The 19,958-nt window shown below is 46.0% G+C and overlaps 1 protein-coding gene across 25 annotated transcripts in view; it reads left to right on the forward strand.

Moving 5' to 3' along the window:
* Positions 1-19,958, forward strand: part of WNK2 (WNK lysine deficient protein kinase 2) — a 141,778-nt gene that overhangs the window by 78,557 nt on the left and 43,263 nt on the right. For 24 of the 25 annotated variants that reach the window (XM_024252714.3, XM_054520235.2, XM_054520241.2 and 21 more), the window contains exons 14-19: positions 534-583; positions 1,430-1,598; positions 1,735-1,851; positions 5,573-5,743; positions 5,848-5,893; positions 6,456-6,575. In XM_024252714.3, coding sequence (XP_024108482.3) covers positions 534-583; positions 1,430-1,598; positions 1,735-1,851; positions 5,573-5,743; positions 5,848-5,893; positions 6,456-6,575 — 673 coding nt within the window. Of the gene's footprint in view, positions 1-533; positions 584-1,429; positions 1,599-1,734; positions 1,852-5,572; positions 5,744-5,847; positions 5,894-6,455; positions 6,576-6,668; positions 6,780-19,958 lie in introns of all 25 variants that reach the window. The other variant, XM_054520248.2, reaches the window with a different exon arrangement.

The raw sequence follows: 19,958 nt of genomic DNA on the forward strand, positions 1-19,958 counted from the left end.
ATGACTGGGCAGTTGCGGCCACCGGGGATCTGCACAGTGACCTGGGGTCTTAGTCCTAGAGGTCGGGGTTGCTTAGCTCTGGGACAGCTACCCAGGTTCTATTCTTACCTCTCCCTAGATTTCACACTTTCTGTAAGCCACATCAAGACAGAGGGTATGATTTTTATAGATACAGGTTTAGAGGATGCTTTCCCTGGGACAGGATGCAAGAGACTGTGAAAAGCTTTCATAGCACCAGTGTGTCCTCTTTGAGGGATGATCAAAGTGGGTTAACATTTTTGGAAAGGAAGTGGCTCCCAGTTTTATGAATCCACTTGGGTCCAAGCGTTTCAACAAGATAAAAACCTCTATGCCTGCTCCCATTGTGACGCCCCTCGAGTCATACCCACCTGGCTGCAGAAGAGACCGGGAGAACGCAGCGGGGCAGGCTGGGCCGAGGAGGTGGGGAGGGAGAGCTGACTATGCGCAGCTGTGCCCACAGGGAGGCGGGAGCCCGCATGACCTGTTCTCTTTTCTCCGGGTGTTTATTTCAGGAGCAGGCCTCACAGGACAAGCCGCCCGGCCTCCCGCAGAGCTGTGAGAGGTACTGTGGCCCAGCCTCGACCTCGCAGGACGGGTGTAGGGGCGCAGCCCCATACAGCCACTCAGCCTGGCTCCTGCCGCTGCTTCCCCTGGAACCCACTATAGTTCGCCCTGATGCCATTAGGGGTTTTTCAAACCTGACCTGGTGGAGCCTCAGGGGCCTCCTCTCTGGGTCTTGCCGGCTGTTGTTGGAGTTTGGTGGCCAGAAGCCCCTGGCTGGGCTCTCGGTCTCTGCTCTGGTTTGCAGTGCTGAGAATGTTCCAGAATGGAGAGACTATGGGCGGAGTTGGCAGTGCCCAGAGACTAGGAGGGGGCTGGGAGGGTGGCCCCCTGTGTACAGGGCTGAATCCAGTCCCGATCCTGGGTCTCCTGGCCTCCTGGGCTGTGGACACAGGTGTTTCAGGAAATGAACCGTGTCCTTATTTGAACTGTGACCATTTGTTCCACCCTCCTGGGGTGCTGAGCACTGCCTGGACTTGGCATTTTGCAAACTGCAAAACGGATTGGCCTCACAACAGTGGTGGGTGTGTTTCTGTTGCTGTAGCACAGATGGGGAAACTGAGACACGGGCTGATTCGCAGGTCAGGAGACTGAGAGGACCAAGGTAACGCAGCTAGTAGCTAGGAAGCCTGTGCTTCCTTCTGCCCGTGCCACTTGGGTGCAGCAGGGAGCTGGGTGAGGGCCCAGAAGCAGGCTTGGGGTATTCGCACAGGACAGGGGCTGCCTGCGTAGGTCACGAATTTGGGCCCTGGAGACTCCAGACTGTTCCAAAGAAGCTGACTTTCCCCGCCGTTGCCGACGTGCTGGTTGTCCTTTGGTGCCATTAATGTTCTTGGGTTTTGCTCAGCTATGGAGGTTCTGATGTTACTTCTGGAAAAGAGCTGAGTGACAGCTGTGAAGGCGCCTTTGGAGGGGGCAGGCTGGAGGGCAGGGCAGCCCGGAAACACCACCGCAGGTCGACGCGTGCGCGCTCCCGGCAGGAGAGGGCCAGCCGGCCCCGGCTTACCATCTTGAACGTGAGTGAGCGGGGCGTGCGGGGGTAGTGGGGGATGGGGGCGTGGCGGGGGGGTGGGGGGACTTGGGGGTGTGTGGGGGTGTGGCGGTTGCACGCGTGGGTATGCGTGTGGCGGGTGCTGATGCTGCCCCTTTCAGGTGTGCAACACTGGGGACAAGATGGTGGAGTGCCAGCTGGAGACGCACAACCACAAGATGGTGACCTTCAAGTTCGACTTGGACGGGGATGCACCCGATGAAATTGCCACGTATATGGTGAGGCTGGGTCTGGGTGGCTTGGCTCCCGGTGTTTCTTGGACACATGTGGGCCTGAGCAGAGCGCCACAGGTCACATGTCGAGCCTGACCTTGTGTGGAGGTGTCGGTTGGCCCAGGGGCTTTTCGGGACAGTGCTGACCTTTTACGCCTCGGGCTCTTCCCCACACCGGGCGGAAACCCCTTGGGTTTGGAAGAACAGCTTGAAGGATGTTCTAACCATTCTAAGATGCTTCTCCCTGAGGGCTTCTGGAGCATCTGAGCCCTTCCTCCAAATAAAAGGAAGCCTTGTGGGTAGGTTCCTTGAGTGAGGCTCGGGGAGGGCATCCCGGAGTCTAATGTCCTGTGGTCCTTGCTTAGAGCTTCCTCCAGCCTCCCCAGCTGGGGTGTGGGCTCTGAGCCCTGACCCATGTCCCATGTGCCCACCCAGCTCTGCCTGCGTCTCCCTCTGGAGCCACCCCTCCCTGCCTGTGCAGACCAACCTGAATCCATGAGCACCTTGTAGGCCTTCACAGCCCCACACCTGTGGTCCCCAGCACCTGGCCAGGCTAGGAGTGGGGATCGTTTTCGGGCCCTCAGAAACTCTCCAGCTGAAAGCACGCATGAAGAAACATGGAAAGGATGCACGTGTGTTCCTCAAACTTCCTGGTCCATCCGTGACTGCCTCCCAGGAGAACATTCACACCAGACCATTATTCCTGCATGAGTGAGGTTTAGGGAGCCAGGTCCTAAAGGGGCCAGCAGCACACTGGGCAGTGTTGTAGCGCTCACTCCAGATGGCCACCAAGTAAGTGCCTGGAGTAGGCCGACATGAGTAGGGAATAGAATATTCCACTCAAGTTAATAACATAGATTGCCCCACGTGCCTGCCTGCGGCTGCTGCATTGCACATCATCAGAAAGCTGCCCCCTTGGGCTGCATCCCCGTGGCCACCCCTGCCCTGGCTCCATGAAATCCTCATGTGGGCTTTGCGGGGGGAAGCCCCTGGCTTTCTGCTCCTGGGGAGCAAGTCCCTGCCTTAGTGTCTGCTTTGCAGAGACACCTTAGACAAAGCCCTCCCAGAGCCCAGGCCCAGGGCATAATCCCCCACAGCATTAGAGAAATTCTTCTGACACTTGCTACAGTGGTTGGGAAGACTTTATTCAGGACTGTGGCAATAAGCGAGAGAGAATGAGTTTAACTCCAAATGCAGCAGAGACCACAGGGGATTGGTAGCAGAGGAGCAGTGTGGTGATAGGTGGCTGGAAAATAGCTAAGAGGAGACATCAAGGTCAGGGATTCTGGAGAAACCCTCATAACAGGATCCTTGCTGGGGGTGGGTGAGAGGCTTTGTTCAACCTCAAAGGTGGGAGATGAGGAATATGGTCAGATAAAAAGGCTGGGAATTCTTTCTACAACTGGCTTAGGCTGAAGACATGATGGGGCCTAGTCAAGCCTAGTTGGAGGGTCAGAGGTGCCAGCTGCGCTTCGGTCAGGGAGGAGTCTTTGTCAGCAGCAAGCAGCTGGTTCGTCAGCGCAGCACAAACACCAGGTCCTTGCTGGGCTGCTGAAACTGGAGAACGTTTCTTCTCTCATCTTACTGTGTTTTAAACCTGTGTCTTGTATTACTTTATACACATGTGTTTCAAACATGATAAAGCATAGTAATAAAGTGAATGTCCGTGAAGTTATCACTCAGCCACCAGCCGATGCTGCGTGTGCGGCTGACACCTCCAGTGCCTGCCTGCCGGAGCAGGAAGCCACACATGCGACATCAGCCACATCAGCCTGTGTCGTGTCCACTGGCCCCCTGGTTTTCAGTCTTCTTGTGTGTCTCTGTGTGTGAGTCTTTGTGAGCTGCACACATGTAAGTCCTGCACGGTAAGCAGTGTGGCTATCTTTAGCTGTGTGCTTTGTAAAAATAGCATCTTCTCAGCCTTGTTTTTTTCACTCAGCACTCGGATACTCCTCTCATTTTATTGCTTTTTCTGCCATCTTAGTAAACCAAGTCACCTAACATACCTGTCTGGAGTAAGCATGCTACAGATATACAAATTTGGTCCATAAAAACAGCCCAGCAGCCCTCCTCCTCACAGCCCATTCCTATCCCAGGGACAGACTGGCTCCAGAGGTTCGAGTTGAAGGGTGGGTGTGTGGCCTGCAGGACAGGCGCTGTTTAGACAAGCTTCTGCCCGCCCTGTGGACTGTCTTTCTGTAAGTGTGAGGTACCAGCTGTCCCTGAATGTCCCATCAGTGGTTAGAGGTCGGCAGGCCTTGGGTTCATCGTTCTGACCATGACGACTTTGCCAGCCCCTTAGTAAAGGTGGAACTGCAGAAGTTTCATTTAATTGGCGTGGATTCTAATGCCAGGTTTTACCTGGACGTTGTATTTTTAGATTTTTGTTTTGTTTTCAAGTTAATTTTATTCTCAACATACTTAAAAAGAAACGTACTTAATAGGAAAACATTTTCTAGTTACAAAGGGGTTCTAGTTCAGTTTTGTTTAGTGAAAGTTTCACAAAATTGGAACGTTGCTTAAATTCTCGTATGTGGCACTGCAGTCACAGCTGGCTGGATGCTCTAACTTTGGCCACAGTGTACTCCTCTTAGACAACATTGCAGTCACATGTTACACTAAATTAAGTGGTGAATCACGGAACACAGCACAAGCCAGCACTTTGTCTGGAGGTGTATGCAGGTGGTGCTCCTGGGGTTGGGGTCTGGGGTGCCAGGGGAGTGTGGAGCGCAGAGGAGCTCTGCTTTTCAGCCAGCTGTTTATAGTAGGGCAGATGTGCCCATCCCAGAAGGGATCTGAGACCATGGATGCCCCAGGCAGGGCCTAGAGCATCTTGGTGACTGCAGAGGTGTGTGCCTGGGAGGAGGTGCCATGGCAGGAAAGGGGCAGGGTCTGGACCCCACTGGGTGGTGGCACAGGCTGACCTCTTCCATTGGTATGGTTTTGTGAGATGCACAGCATTTTCTCTGCCTGAATGGCCGAGGATTTAGCCAGAGCCGGGTGTGAGCCCGGGGTCACATGCCCACTGTGAAAGTTGGGGACTGTGGACGTCTCCTGAGCCCCTGGTCTGGAGGCTTCGTGGCATTCAGGCTGTGGTGCGGGACCTCCCCTCAGCCATGACAGGAGCTGCTCGTTGGACATCAGGCCACGCTTACCTGTGTGCCAGGGCCATAGTTGAAGGTCAAAGCCTGAGGCTGGGAGAGCAGGGGGTGCGCAGACTGAGAGGTGACGTGTGGCCATCTTGCTATAACCTTCCCATCCCCTTGTTGCTTTCTGTCCCCCACAACCTCCTGCTGGCTGGAACCTTTGCCTTCAAACCCATCCTTCTCGTCTGTCATGACTACCTGGGCACCTGTGCCCAAATGGACACCCTCCCCTCTTCCCAGTCCCCGTCCTCGGCCCCCTCCATCCTATGCACTTACCTGTTCTGCAGATGGCTGGACTGGCCTCAGGGTCTGTAACCAGCTCCAGCTGGGACAGGGCAGTGCTGGCCCAGGTCCCATGCTTGGAGGAGGGAGTTGCTTCTCAAGATGAGGCTGCTGTCCTCCCATCCTGGGGCCATCCATATCACTTGCTGAGCTGTCCAGCCCCTGTCTTGGGGACTGCACCCTTTCACCATGTCTTCCCCTGGGGCCTGGTACAGGGTAGACATCTGTCAATCCAGATGAAGACCCAGGGTGGTCTTGGCCTTGCAGTTGGTCCTCACTGGCAGTATGTCCCTTTGCAGGTGGAGCATGACTTTATCCTGCAGGCCGAGCGGGAGACGTTCATTGAGCAGATGAAGGATGTCATGGACAAGGCAGAGGACATGCTCAGCGAGGACACGGACGCCGACCGTGGCTCCGACCCAGGGACCAGCCCACCACACCTCAGCACCTGCAGCCTGGGCACCGGGGAGGTGAGGTTGTGAAATCCGGGGTGGGAGGTGGTGAGAGTGCGATGGCTGGGCAGGGTGGGCGCTGCATCTCAGTGGGCTCATTTCTGACCCTCCACCTCATTTAGGAGAGCCGACAATCCCAAGCCAACGCCCCCGTGTATCAGCAGAACGGTGAGTCTGCAACTTCCCTCCCTGCTTTTAAGCGGGCGTTTGATGAAAGTCCCCACTCAGCATATTATCAGGGGTTTGGCCATTGCTTGGGGGGATTATGGAAGCATGTGGTGACCAGGGGCCCCAGTCTGGGGACAGCTGCCCTGTCCGAGGAGCTGTCACCTGCAACCGGCATCACGGCCTTCGTGAATGGTGCCTTGGGCATCCCAGGAACCAAGCCTACGCGAGGGGTCCTCTCGGGAGCTTCGGGGGCTGCCAGTGAGGCACCCCAGGTCGGCTGTGCACTCCTTGCCCTCTGGTGTGAGGGAAGAGCAGGCAGAAGCTCATCACCAGGGCCTCTTTACCAAGGGGCGTGGGGGAACCACCTGCTTCGTGGAGGGAAGCGATGGGGATTAATGACTGGGAACAGTGTTCTCTGCCCACACCCTTCCTGGAGAAAATCCCATAGGTGTAAAGGAGTTCCCCAGACCCACTGTGGCGAGTCTGGTGCAGGTGATGGGGGTCACACTGGCTTGGAAAGATGCTCACTCACTCAGCATGCTGTTTCTGTTCTGCCCTTCAGTCCTGCACACCGGGAAGAGGTGGTTCATCATCTGTCCGGTGGCTGAGCACCCCGCCCCCGAGGCCCCTGAATCTTCGCCCCCACTTCCTCTAAGCTCCCTGCCGCCAGAAGCCAGCCAAGGTATGAGCAGCAGGCGCCCACACAAGCCCCTCCCTGTTTCATGTACAGGCCTCCTTCTGTGCATGACCCAGCCGGTATGTGCCCGGTGCCCAGGTCCGTGCAGGGGGCTCACCCTGCCCTGTCTCCCATGGCACAGAGCAGCCTGTGGGGCTGTGTTCCTATCTCTGTTTTCTGCCGAGTCAGCTCAGTCAAAGCAGCCTCCAGGTTTGAGTCTGCCCTATTACCCCACCAAGCAGGTGGCTCGCATGGCCATATAGGTGTGTGCTGAAGAGCACCGCTGCCCTTCCTTCACAGTGTTAACTTGGCAGCTCCTTGCTCCTGTCCCTTTCCTCTGTGCCGCACACCTGCAGCAGACACGCCTCTGCTGGTTCTGCTTGCTTTGAGGGGTGGGGTGGGAAAGTCCCTGTTGGCGCTGAGACTCTGATTTTAAAGTGTTCACACAGACATTTATCACTGCATTGATCTGCACCTGCACCTGCCCGTACAGATGCCAACAAGCCCGTGCTTTGGGCTGTCAGTTAAATCTTGATGGTCCTTTGGGAGGCTGAAAATAGTCACTTGAACAAATTTAAGGTTTAATTCCTTATCAGTTGGCAGGGGAAAGTTACTGATTATATAACTTGACATAACCTTATGGCACATTCATGAAAAATATCTGTAAATCATTTTAAATTTTATATCATGTGCTTCCAGTGACTCCCATCATCTTTTGGAGATGCATTCCCATGGGGGACAGGTCAGCCTAATAACGAAATCCAAACAAAGCAATGAGCTGAAACAAGGTGATCTCAGGTAAAGGGCTTGGGCCCAGCCTGGGCTGAGAAATCAGAGAGAAGCAGCCTTGCCTACAAGATTGAATTTGTAAATAAGTATATGTTCATATATTACTTCTGGATTTTAATACATACATACCCAATTATAAGAAAAACCCTTCTAAGAGCTCATTTTTCCTGTGACGTAGGGGTGCAGGGGACACTGTGGTGTAAGTTTAGGGGACAGTACGGTTAATAGAATGAAATTAAACCCTCTTTCCTTCATCTATGCACTGAGTGACCTCAGGAAACCTTTTAGAGCTGGTTTCTTTTTCTATTAAAAAAAAAAGGAAAAATTGGTGGCAGATCTGTTAATTTAGATAAACCATCCACTGAGAATAACCAAAAAATGATAGAAGTCATCGTGTGAAGGCATTTGAAATCTGATCATAGTGGAGAATTATTAGGCTGGGGTCCCGGGAAGGATGGAGACATAGGGATGTGAACCTAGTTTTGGCTCCTTTTCCCCAGGGAGCATCTCCCATTCTTGCAGGGGTGGCTGAGAGGCCTTGTGGCTTCAGCAGCCTCATCAGGCTAGAGAAAAGGAGCTTATAGAGTCCAGGGCCCTGAGGGTGGTCCTGCTGAAGCGCTGTACTGGAGAAGGAAGGACTAGCTGGAAGGAGATAGGCCTGCAGAGAGAGGAGCCCACCTCAGAGCATCTCAGCCCCTCATTAGGACGGTCTTGGAGTGTCGTGGGTTCAGGCATGTGCACGAAAGTCCTTTCTGCAGGAAGGAATATTATTCTGGGCCTCACATGACTTGTATGAACAATTTTGTGAATACGATATCTGGCACATAATAAAATGACCAAAGAGTTGGGTTCTGGGTAAGGTAGAGAAAGCACACACATCCATTTTTCTTTCCACTGAAATGCACTGTAAATCCTGGATAGATGTGTGACACAGCTGTCTGAGTACTTGGGAAAATTTTAGCAGTGGGAAGACTGGGGATGCACCCCAGAATTCAAAGTGCCACTGAGCTGGTGGTGAGTTGAATGTTTTCCTCTGATATTTCCTGGTCTGAATGAAGTACAGCCCAAGGAGCAGAAGCAAATGCTTTGGCGCAGGCAGGAAAGCCTCCAGGAGAGATCCTGTAGTTCCATCTCCCAGACCAGGAAAGGCAACTCCTAAAGCTCAGAGAAGAGAGAGAACCCCTCCCCATTGCTCACCCCCCTTCTCTTGCACCAGCACCCAGACAGTTCTGGAGGTGACAAGAGCAGCGGGTAACAGGAACATGCAGGAGCCAAAATAGTGAGAGCAGAGAACCATTCTTTATTTGAGGAAGCCAGGACTGTAGGAGCACAGAACCAAAACCTGTCACATTTTTTTTTCTCTGTCCTCTTGCCACCTTGTCATTCATGGCACAGCTGCAGAATTGGGTGGTTTCTGTTCGGAGGTTTGGAAAGGTGAGTTCTGGGGAACCAGGAAATATCATGGAGAGCACAGAAAAGGAGTTTGGGAAAGTAACCCTATAAAGTTGATTATGGACTCCTGGGCTCACCCCCAACCTGTGTATGCATGCATCTGATCCTAATAGCATATAAGAAACTTGGGCAACTGAGCTAATGAGTAGACCTCGCCCAGGTTCCAGTACACCTGTTTCAGATGAGATTAGTACTGCGAAGGCATTGAAGATGGAACTGACATGTAACCACAGCCCATAGAAGGCAGGTTGCAACTTGCAGTCTTGAACCTAACTAGGTTGATTGCCTACTGAAGCAAAAATATTAACATTCATCATAAGGTTTAAACAAGTCTCAGGATTTCCTAATGTCATTGAAAATGTTCAGAATAGAATTCAGAATAATTTATCAAATGAAAAGCCATGAAAATATTAACTTGCATGGAAAAAGATAGCCATGGTGCCAGTGACAAGACGATGTAGATTTTGGGATGATCTGACAAAAACTTTAAAGCAACTGTTATAACTGAAAAAGCAATGACAAACATTCTTGAAACAAACGATAAAGTAGTATCTGCAAAGAAACAGAAGATGCAAAGAAGAAACAAATGGAATTTTTAACATTGAAAGTTAAAATACCTGAAATTGTCCCACTGGAAAACGGGAGAAAGATAGAGAAAAATAAACAGAACTTAAGGGAACTGCAGAACAATAACTAAAGGGCTAACTTGTGTGTCATTAGAGTCTCAAAAGGAAAAGAGAAAAAATGCAGTGCTGAAAACACATTTGAAGAAATAATGCTAAAAATTTCCCAAGTGTGGTGAAAGACATAAGTCTACAGATTCTAGAAGCTAAGCAGACCCCAAATAGGTTAAATGCAGATCAATCTGCTGAAAAGTAAAGATAGCCAGACAAAAATTATGCATTACCTAGATTGGAACAGTGATTCGAGTGACTATAGATTTCTCACCAGAAAGTGTGGTGTACAGAAGAAAGCAGCAGGGCATTTTTAAAGTGTTGAAAGAAAAAACTGTCCATCTAGAATTCTGTTTCCAGGGAAAACACCCTTCAAGAATGAAGCTGAAGTAAGGCCTTTCTCAAATAAAGAAAACTAAAGGAATTCATGGGCTGCACACCTACTCTAAAATTAGAATTGTTAAAGATCTTCAGACAGAAAGGAAATGAGACTAGAAGATAACCTGGAACATCTGGGCTGAAGGAAGAGCAACAGAAGTTGTAAATATAATAGGCTATTCTTCTCCTCGAGTTCTTTAAAACATTTCTGACAATTGAAGTAAAAAAAAGATTATAACAATTTAACCTTCCATTCCACCAGAGTGGCAAATGGAAGGTAAACTACTCATTCCATGTAGACCGTGAAAAGTTAAGTATATATTTTGGAATTCGTAGAGCAACCACTGAAAGAATTATACAAAAAGATGTGTATAGGCAAAATCATAATAGATAAGATGAACTAAAAAAATTCAAAGGCCAAGCATGGTGGCTCATGCCTGTAATCCCAGCACTTTGGGAGCCCAAGGTGGGGGGGATCACCTGAGGTCAGGAGTTTGAGACCAGCCTGACCAACATGGAGAAACCCCGTCTCTACTAAAAATACAGAATTAACTGGGTATGGTGGCACATGCCTGTAGTCCCAGCTACTCAGGAGGCTGAGGCAGGAGAATCACTTGAATCCGAGAGGCGGAGGTTGCAGTAAGCCGAGATTGCGCCATTGCACTCCAGCCTGGGCAACAAGAGTGAAACTCCGTCTCAAAAAAAAAAAAAAAAAAATTCAAATAACCTGGAAGAGGAAATGAGAAGAGAAATAAAATATTTTTTAATTAAAAAACTGAGAGAGAGAAAAAAAAACAGAAAGCAAACAGTAAAATGGTAGACCTTAATCTAAGCATACTGATAATTAACCTCAAGGTAACAGTTTTAACACATCAGTTAAAAAAATGATTATGAGAATGGATTAAATTTAAAAACCAAACAACTTGAGCTAAGTACATGCTATCTATTAGAAACTTCAAATACAACAATACTGATGAACTGAAAGGTCAAAAGAAAAAGGATGGTGAAAGATAGACCATGCAAACACAAATCAAAAGAATGCTGGGTTGCCTGTTTTAATTTCTGACAAAATAGACTTCAGAGCAAAGAAATTACCAGGGTTAAAAAGAGACTTTATTTATTTATTTACTTATTTAGTTAGTTAGTTTTTGAGACAGAGTCTTGCTCTGTTGCCAGGCTAGAGTGCAGTGGCACGATCTTGGCTCATTGCAACCTCTGCCTCTTAGATTCAGGTGATTCTCCTGCCTCAGCCTCCCAAGTAGCTAGGACTACAGGCACACACCACCGTGCCCAACTAATTTTGTATTTTTAGTAGAGATAGGGTTTCACCATGTTGGCCAGGATGGTCTCGACTCTTGACCTCATGATCCACCCGCCTCGGCCTCCCAAAGTGCTGGGATTACAGGCGTGAGCCACTGTGCCCGGCTGGCATTACGTATTTATAAAGAGTAAATTCCTCAAAGGACATAACAGCCCTAAATGTGTATACACCTAAAAGCAGAGCTTCAAAACTAACAGAACTGAAAGCAGAACTAGACAAATCCACAACTGTAGTTGGAGGCTCCAACACTCTCAATAATAGATACAACTAGTAGACAGAAAATTATCAAGAATATAGAAGATCTGAAAACACTATCAACTAACTTGACCTAATTGACATTTATAGAACACTCCACTCAAAAACAATACATTTTTTCAAGTACGTATAGAACAATTAATATATCCTGAGTTATAAAACAAAACTTAACAAATTTAAAAGTATTGAAATTATGTCAAGTATGTTCTCTGATACAGTGTAATATAAAATTAAATAACACTTCTAAATAATTTACAGGTAAGAGAAAAAGTTGGAAGGAAAATTAGAAAACAATTTGAAATGAACAAGAGTGAAAATACAGCATAATAAATTTGTGGGATGTAGTTAAAGCAGTACTTAGATGGAAATTTATAGTACTAAAATGCTTAGATGAGAAAAGAGGTCTCAAGTCAATGACTCAACCTTCTACCTTAAGAAACAAGGAAAACCTATAGCAAAATAAACCCGAAGCAAGCATAATGAAGAAAATAAAGACAAGAGCAGAAAGCTATGTTATCTAAAACAAAAATCACAGGCAAAAACCAATGAAACAAACTTATTTTTTAAAAAGTTAATAAAATGGTAAACCTCTAGCAAGACTGCAAGGACAAAACAAAATACCAATACTAAAGAAAAAATAAGGCCCGGTGCGGTGGCTTACGCCTGTAATCCCAGCACTTTGGCGGGCGGATCACGAGGTCAGGAGATCGAGACCATCCTGGCTAACACGGCGAAACCCCGTCTCTACTAAAAGTACAAAAAATTAGCTGGGCATGGTGGCAGGCGCCTGTAGTCCCAGCTACTCAGGAGGCTGAGGCAGGAGAATGGTGTGAACCCAGGAGGCGGAGCTTGCAGTGAGTCAAGATTGTGCCACTGCACTCCAGCCTGGGCAACAGTGCAAGGCTCCGTCTCAAAAAAAGAAAAAGAAAAAAGAAAACACATAAAAGACCAATATCAGGAATAAAAGAGGTATATTACTGTAGATAAAGGATAAAAGGATAATACTGCAATAGTCTGAACAAGCCTGCAGACAGAAATTAAACAATTTAGGTGAAAGAGACTAATTCCTCAAAAGCCATAAACTACTAAAAGTCATCTAAGATAGAATAATCTGAATAGCCCTGTACCTGTTTTTAAATTCATTCTTTTAATAATGAATTTGTAGTTAAAAATCTCCCCAAAAAGAATTCTCCAGGCCAAAATAGTTTCACTGGTGAACTCTGCCAGACATTTAAAAGAGATTCAACACCAATACCACTTCCACAAAATCTCTTCCAGAAAATAGAGGAGGAAAGAACACTTCCCAAACATTTTACGAGGCCAGCCACTGCCCTGATTTTAGGACCAGCCAAAGACAGTACCAAAAAAGAGAATGATAGACCAATAAGTCTCATGAACATAGAGGGCAAATATTCTCAAAATTCTCAAAATATTAGCAAGTCAAATGCAGCACTATATTAAAAGGACAGTGTGCCGTGAGAAAGTGGGTATATGCTGGGAGAGCAATATTGAAGAGTCAGTCCACCATATTAATAGTCTAAAGAAGGAAGAAACATATGATCGTAACAGTTGACACAGCAGAATCAGTTGACTAAATACAACATCCATTCATGACAAAAATCCTCAGCAAACAAGCCAGGCACAATTGCACATGCCTATAGTTGTAGCTACTTGGGAGGCTGAGGCAGGAGGATCACTTGAGGCCAGGAGTTTGAGGCTGCAGTGTGCTAAGACTGTGCCTGTGAATGGCCACTGCATTCCAGCCTGGGCAACATAGCAAGACCCAGGTATCTTAAAAAAAAAAAAAAAAGTAATAATTCTTAGCAAACTAGGAAAAGAAGGGTACTTCTTCAGTCTGATTAATTTAAAACACACATACATACACACAACATAAAAACCCACTGTTTACAGCATATTTAGACCAAATGTGTTCTCCCTAAGATTGAGAAACAAGGCAAGAATACGTTTTCACCTATCTTATTCAGCATTGAACTGTCTTAGCCAGACTTAAAGATAAGCAAGAAACAGAAGTGAAAGGCATGTGGATTAAAAAGAAAGAAAGAAAACTATCTTATTTGCAGATAACATGATTTCATATGTAGATGATGACATGGATTCTACAGCAACAACTCCTAGAACTAATAAGTGAGTTTAGCAATACCATAGGATACGCAGTCATCATACAAAAATACCTCAATATTTGTATATACTGGCAGTGAACAATTGAAAACCCAAAATTTGAAGGCTATACCATTTATAGTAGCTCCCCACAAAAGGATATACATAGAGCCAAATTTAATAAAACATGCAGAATCTGTATGCTGAAAACTACAAAGTACTGATGAAATGAATCAAAGATTACCTAACTAAATAGAGAAGCATACTGTGTTCATGGATTGGAAGACTCAACATAGTAAAAATGTCACTTCTCCCCAAATGGATCTGTAGATGCATTGCAGTAACAAAAATTAAAGCAGATTACTTTTCGTAGATATTGACATTCTAAAATTTATATGGAAGTACAAAGGAAATAGAAATGGCTAAAATCGTTTTGAAAATGGAGAATCAAGTTAGAGGGATCACATTACTGAATATTAAGCTTACTATAAAGTTACAGTAATCTGGACAGTATAATATTGGCAAAGGGATTGGTACACACATCAGTGGAACAGAATGAGCCCAGAAATAGACCCACACAAATATGACCATTTGATTTTTTTGACAAAGATGCAAAAGCAATCCAAGAAGAGATAATCTTTTCAATAGATGTTGGAACAATTGGTCATCCTTATGCAGAAAAATGAACCTTTACCCTAAGCCTCACATTTTACTCAAAACTTAATTCAAAGCGGATCAAATGTAAAATGCAAAAACTGTATAACTTTTATAAGGAAACATTGGAGAAAAATCTTTTTTGATCTGTGCCAGGCAGGAGTTCTTAGACCTGACACCAAAAGTATGATGTATAAAAGAAAAAATGGATACATTAGACAATGTCAAAATTAAAATCTTTTGCTCTGTGAAAACTACTGTTAAGAGAATGAAAAGACGAGCTACAGACTGGTAGCCAATAATGGCAAATCACATATCCAGCATAGTGTCTGTGCTAGGAATATTTAAAGAATTCTCAAAACTCAACAGTAAAATGGGCATAAAAAATGAGGAACTTGGCTGAGCGCAGTGGCTCACACCTGTAATCCCAGCACTTTGGGAGGCCGAGGTGGGTGGATCATGAGGTCAGGAGTTCAAGACCAGCCTGGCCAAGATGGTGAAACTCCATCTCTACTAAAAATACAAAAATTAGCTGGCCGTGGTGGCGGGCACCTGTAATCCCAGCTACTCAGGAGGCTGAGGCAGAGAATTGCTTGAACCCAGGAGGCAGAGGTTGCAGTGAGCTGAGATCGCGCCACTGCACTCCAGCCTGGGCGAACGAGCTAAACCCCGTCTCAAAAAAAAAAAAAAAAAAATGAGCAACTCACTTGAGCAGGTGAGCATATACTTCACCAAACAGGATATAAGGATGGTAATTAAGTACATGAAGAGTTGTTCAATATTATTGACTACTGGGGAAATGCAAATTAAAGCAGCCACAGGGAGGCATCACTGCACACCTGTTAGAATGACTAGACTGACTGCATCAAATCTGGGTGTGGCTGTGGAACAGCTGGAACTCATACATTTCTGGGGGGATATAAAATGGTATAGCCATTCTGGAAGCAGCGAGGCAGTTTATTATAAAAGATATACTTGCTATATGTCATAGCAATTTTACTCAGTTTTTACCCTAGAAAAATGAAAACTTATGTTCACTTAAACATCTATGTATGAACGATTGTAGTTTTACTCATAATTACCCAATTGCCAAAACTGGAAACAACCCAGTTTTCCTGCAGTGGGTGAATAGATAAAAACTATGGTACTTTGAAAAAGAAATATATCATTGGTAAATTGATCAACATGGGTGAACCTCAAAGGCGTTAAACTGAGTGAAAGAAGCCAATCTCAAAAGGCTTCATGCTGTATAATTCCATTTATACATTCTAAAATGCTAAACTATAATGATAAGGAACAGGGTCAGTGCTTGCCAGAGACTAGGAGAATGTTCCTATATAGGGAACATGCAAGGAGGTGTTTTGGGGTGATGGAATTGTTTTCTATCCTGATTGTGGTGGTAACTAAATGGATACATGTGTGTCAAAACTCGTGGAACTCTACCCCTAAAGAAAAAGTTAATTTTACTGTATTGTAAGTTTTAAAGTTCTTTAAGTTTACATGTGTTGAAAAAGATGACCAGGCAGATAATGAGACAGAAATGAGATAGCATAAAAGAGAAGCAGCAGAAACCACCAACAATAAAAAGGGCCCTCGTACTTCTGCTTTAGGCCAAGATGGAATAATTAGGCTCTAGATTTGTTTTCCTTCAGAAAACAACTTAAAAAGCATTCAAAATTTATATAACAATGTTTTTTTCAAGGCTTTGAACATCAGTCAGTGAAGGACCCTGCAAGACTGAAAAAAAGTCACTACAGTTATCTCAGCCTACTGCCTTGAAAAAGTCTCTATTCCAGAGCAGGGAAGGAAGAGCCCAGGCAGAGCTTGGGAGATTGTGGAATGAGGAGACCAAGCTGAGAGTGTGGAGAGACCCAAATGTCAAGAATTTCCAAGGCGGAGTTCTGGAGAGGAGCGAGCTGCGGAGAGAAAGAGTCTGAAGATAACGGGTGATTCCCCTGGATGATTTAGCAGAGCACTGTGTGTGAGGAAACTCACCCAGGCTGAGGAATGACCCACCACGAAGGATCAGAGGCAGTGGACTCGGGAATTCACACAGGCCTGGGAATGTCTGTTCCTGCGAGCCAGCTGGAAAGCCTTATAATTCAAGGGATTTTGGGTACAGTACAAAAAAGGGGCTTGCCTCAGTCCTGGAGGATAATTAGCCCTAGACTAAGTGCTTCTCTTACCTCACCTGTCAGATCTTAAGAACAGGATCTGAGAAGATCCAATTGTTTCAAAGTAAGTTAACTGCGTCCCACAACATACTTCAAGAATGTTTGTAGGAATACAAATTCATCCAGCACCCAATATGTTAAATTTTACATTATCTGGCATCCAATCCAAATTATGAGACAGGACAACATAAGAAAAACCCTACCTTCCAAACCAAACCATAACTGATACAGACATTAGGATTAGCAGATTAAGTACATTAAGACAGTTACTATAACTGTAGCTCATATGTTCAAAAAGCTATAGAAGTGTAATTCACCATATCAACTAGAAAACAAAGAAAAACAATTCATATGGTTGTCTCAATAAATGCAGAAAAAGCGGTTGACAAAACCCAACAATTATAAACATCCTCAGAAGACTTGGAATCGAAAGGAACTTCCTCAACCTGATGAAGGGAATATACAAAATCCTACAGGCAACATCATACTTAATGGTGAACAGCCGAAAAGCATCCCCCAAAGATTGGGAACTAGGTGAGGATGTCTGTTCTTCCACCTCTTTTCCTCATTTTACTGGAGCTTCTGGGCAGTTCATAAGGAAAGGGCATAAAACACATCCAGATTGAAAAGGAAAAACTAAACGCATCTTTGTTTGCAGAAAACATGTTTGTGTAGAAAAACAAATGGAATCCCCAACACAACTAGAATCAATAAGTGAGCTGGGTAGTAAGATACATGATCAATATATGAAAAGCTGTTGTATTTCTGTATGCTAACAACAATCAAAGATTGAAATTCTAAAAATTATTTTTGTATGGATTATTTAGGGTTAAACCTGACAGAATATGTGCAAGATCTGTACAGTGAAAACGGCAGAACAATGCTCATGGAAATTAAAGAAGATCCAAACAAGCACCCTGTTCATGGGTCAGAAGACACAGTATTGTTACAGTGCTAATTCTCCCTAAATTGACCTACAGAGCCAGTGAGCTGCAGTCAGAAGACCAGTAGTCTTTGTAGAAACTGAGAAGCCAACTCAATTTCACATGAAAACACAAAGGACGGAGGAGGAGCCAAGATGGCCGAATAGGAGCAGCTCCGGTCTACAGCTCCCAGCGTGAGCGACGCAGAAGACGGGTGATTTCCACATTTCCATCTGAGGTACTGGGTTCATATCACTAGGGAGTGCCAGACAGTGGGCGCAGGTCAGTGGGTGCACGCACCGTGCACAAGCCGAAGAAGGGCGAGGCATTGCCTCACTCGGGAAGCGCAAGGGGTCAGGGAGTTCCCTTTCCTAGTCAAAGAAAGGGGTGACAGATGGCAGTTGGAAAATCGAGTCAGTCCAACCCGAATACTGCGCTTTTCCGACAGGCTTAAAAAACGGCGCACCAGGAGATTATATCCCGCACCTGGCTCAGAGGGTCCTACGCCCACGGAGTCTCGCTGATTGCTAGCACAGCAGTCTGAGATCAAACAGCAAGGCAGCAGCGAGGCTGGGGGAGGGGCGCCCACCATTGCCCAGGCTTGCTTAGGTAAACAAAGCAGCTGGGAAGCTCGAACTGGGTGGAGCCCACCACAGCTCAAGGAGGCCTGCCTGCCTCTGTAGGCTCCACCTCTGGGGGCAGGGCACAGACAAACAAAAAGACAGCAGTAACCTCTGCAGACTTAAATGTCCCTGTCTGACAGCTTTGAAGAGAGTAGTGGTTCTCCCAGCACACAGCTGGAGATCTGAGAACGGGCAGACTGCCTCCTCAAGTGGGTCCCTGACCCCTGAACCCTGAGCAGCCTAACTGGGAGGCACCCCCAGCAGGGGCAGACTGACACCTCACATGGCCGGGTACTCCAACAGACCTGCAGCTGAGGGTCCTGTCTGTTAGAAGGAAAACTAACAAACAGAAAGGACATACACACCAAAAACCCATCTGTACATCACCATCATCAAAGACCAAAAGTAGATAAAACCACAAAGATGGGGAAAAAACAGAGCAGAAAAACTGGAAACTCTAAAAAGCAGAGTGCCTCTCCTCCTCCAAAGGAACACAGTTCCTCACCAGCAACGGAACAAAGCTGGACGGAGAATGACTTTGACGAGCTGAGAGAAGAAGGCTTCAGACGATCAAATTACTCCGAGCTACGGGAGGATATTCAAACCAAAGGCAAAGAAGTTGAAAACTTTGAAAAAAATTTAGAAGAATGTATAAGTAGAATAACCAATACAGAGAAGTGCTTAAAGGAGCTGATGGAGCTGAAAACCAAGACTCGAGAACTACGTGAAGAATGCAGAAGCCTCAGGAGCCGATGCGATCAAATGGAAGAAAGGGTATCAGCGATGGAAGATGAAATGAATGAAATGAAGCAAGAAGGGAAGTTTAGAGAAAAAAGAATAAAAAGAAACGAGCAAAGCCTCCAAGAAATATGGGACTATGTGAAAAGACCAAATCTATGTCTGAAAGTGACAGGGAGAATGGAACCAAGTTGGAAAACACTCTGCAGGATATTATCCAGGAGAACTTCCCCAATCTAGCAAGGCAGGCCAACATTCAGATTCAGGAAATACACAGAACGCCACAAAGATACTCCTCGAGAAGAGCAACTCCAAAACACATAATTGTCAGATTCACCAAAGTTGAAATGAACGAAAAAATGTTAAGGGCAGCCAGAGAGAAAGGCCGGGTTACCCACAAAGGGAAACCCATCAGACTAACAGCGGATCTCTCGGCAGAAACTCTACAAGCCAGAAGAGAGTGGGGGCCAATATTCAACATTCTTAAAGAAAAGAATTTTCAATCCAGAATTTCATATCCAGCCAGCCAAACTAAGCTTCATAAGTGAAGGAGAAATAAAATACTTTACAGACAAGCAAATGCTGAGAGATTTTGTCACCACCAGGCCTGCCCTAAAAGAGCTCCTGAAGGAAGCGCTAAACGTGGAAAGGCACAACCGGTACCAGCCGCTGCAAAATCATGCCAAAATGTAAAGACCATCGAGACTAGGAAGAGACTGCATCAACTAATGAGCAAAATAACCAGCTAACATCATAATGACAGGATCAAATTCACACATAACAATATTAACTTTAAATGTAAATGGACTAAATGCTCCAATTAAAAGACACAGACTGGCAAATTGGATAAAGAGTCCAGACCCATCAGTGTGCTGTATTCAGGAAACCCATCTCACGTGCAGAGACAACATAGGCTCAAAATAAAAGGATGGAGGAAGATCTACCAAGCAAATGGAAAACAAAGAAAGGCAGGGGTTACAATCCTAGTCTCTGATAAAACAGACTTTAAACCAACAAAGATCAAAAGAGACAAAGAAGGCCATTACATAATGGTAAAGGGATCAATTCAACAAGAAGAGCTAACTATCCTAAATATATATGCACCCAATACAGGAGCACCAAGATTCATAAAGCAAGTCCTGAGTGACCTACAAAGAGACTTAGACTCCCACACATTAATAATGGGAGACTTTAACACCCCACTGTCAACATTAGACAGATCAACGAGACAGAAAGTCAACAAGGATACCCAGGAATTGAACTCAGCTCTGCACCAAGCGGACCTAATAG

The sequence above is a fragment of the Pongo abelii genome, chromosome 13, assembly GCF_028885655.2.
Source record: "Pongo abelii isolate AG06213 chromosome 13, NHGRI_mPonAbe1-v2.0_pri, whole genome shotgun sequence".
In the NCBI taxonomy this organism is placed as follows: Eukaryota; Metazoa; Chordata; class Mammalia; order Primates; family Hominidae; genus Pongo; species Pongo abelii.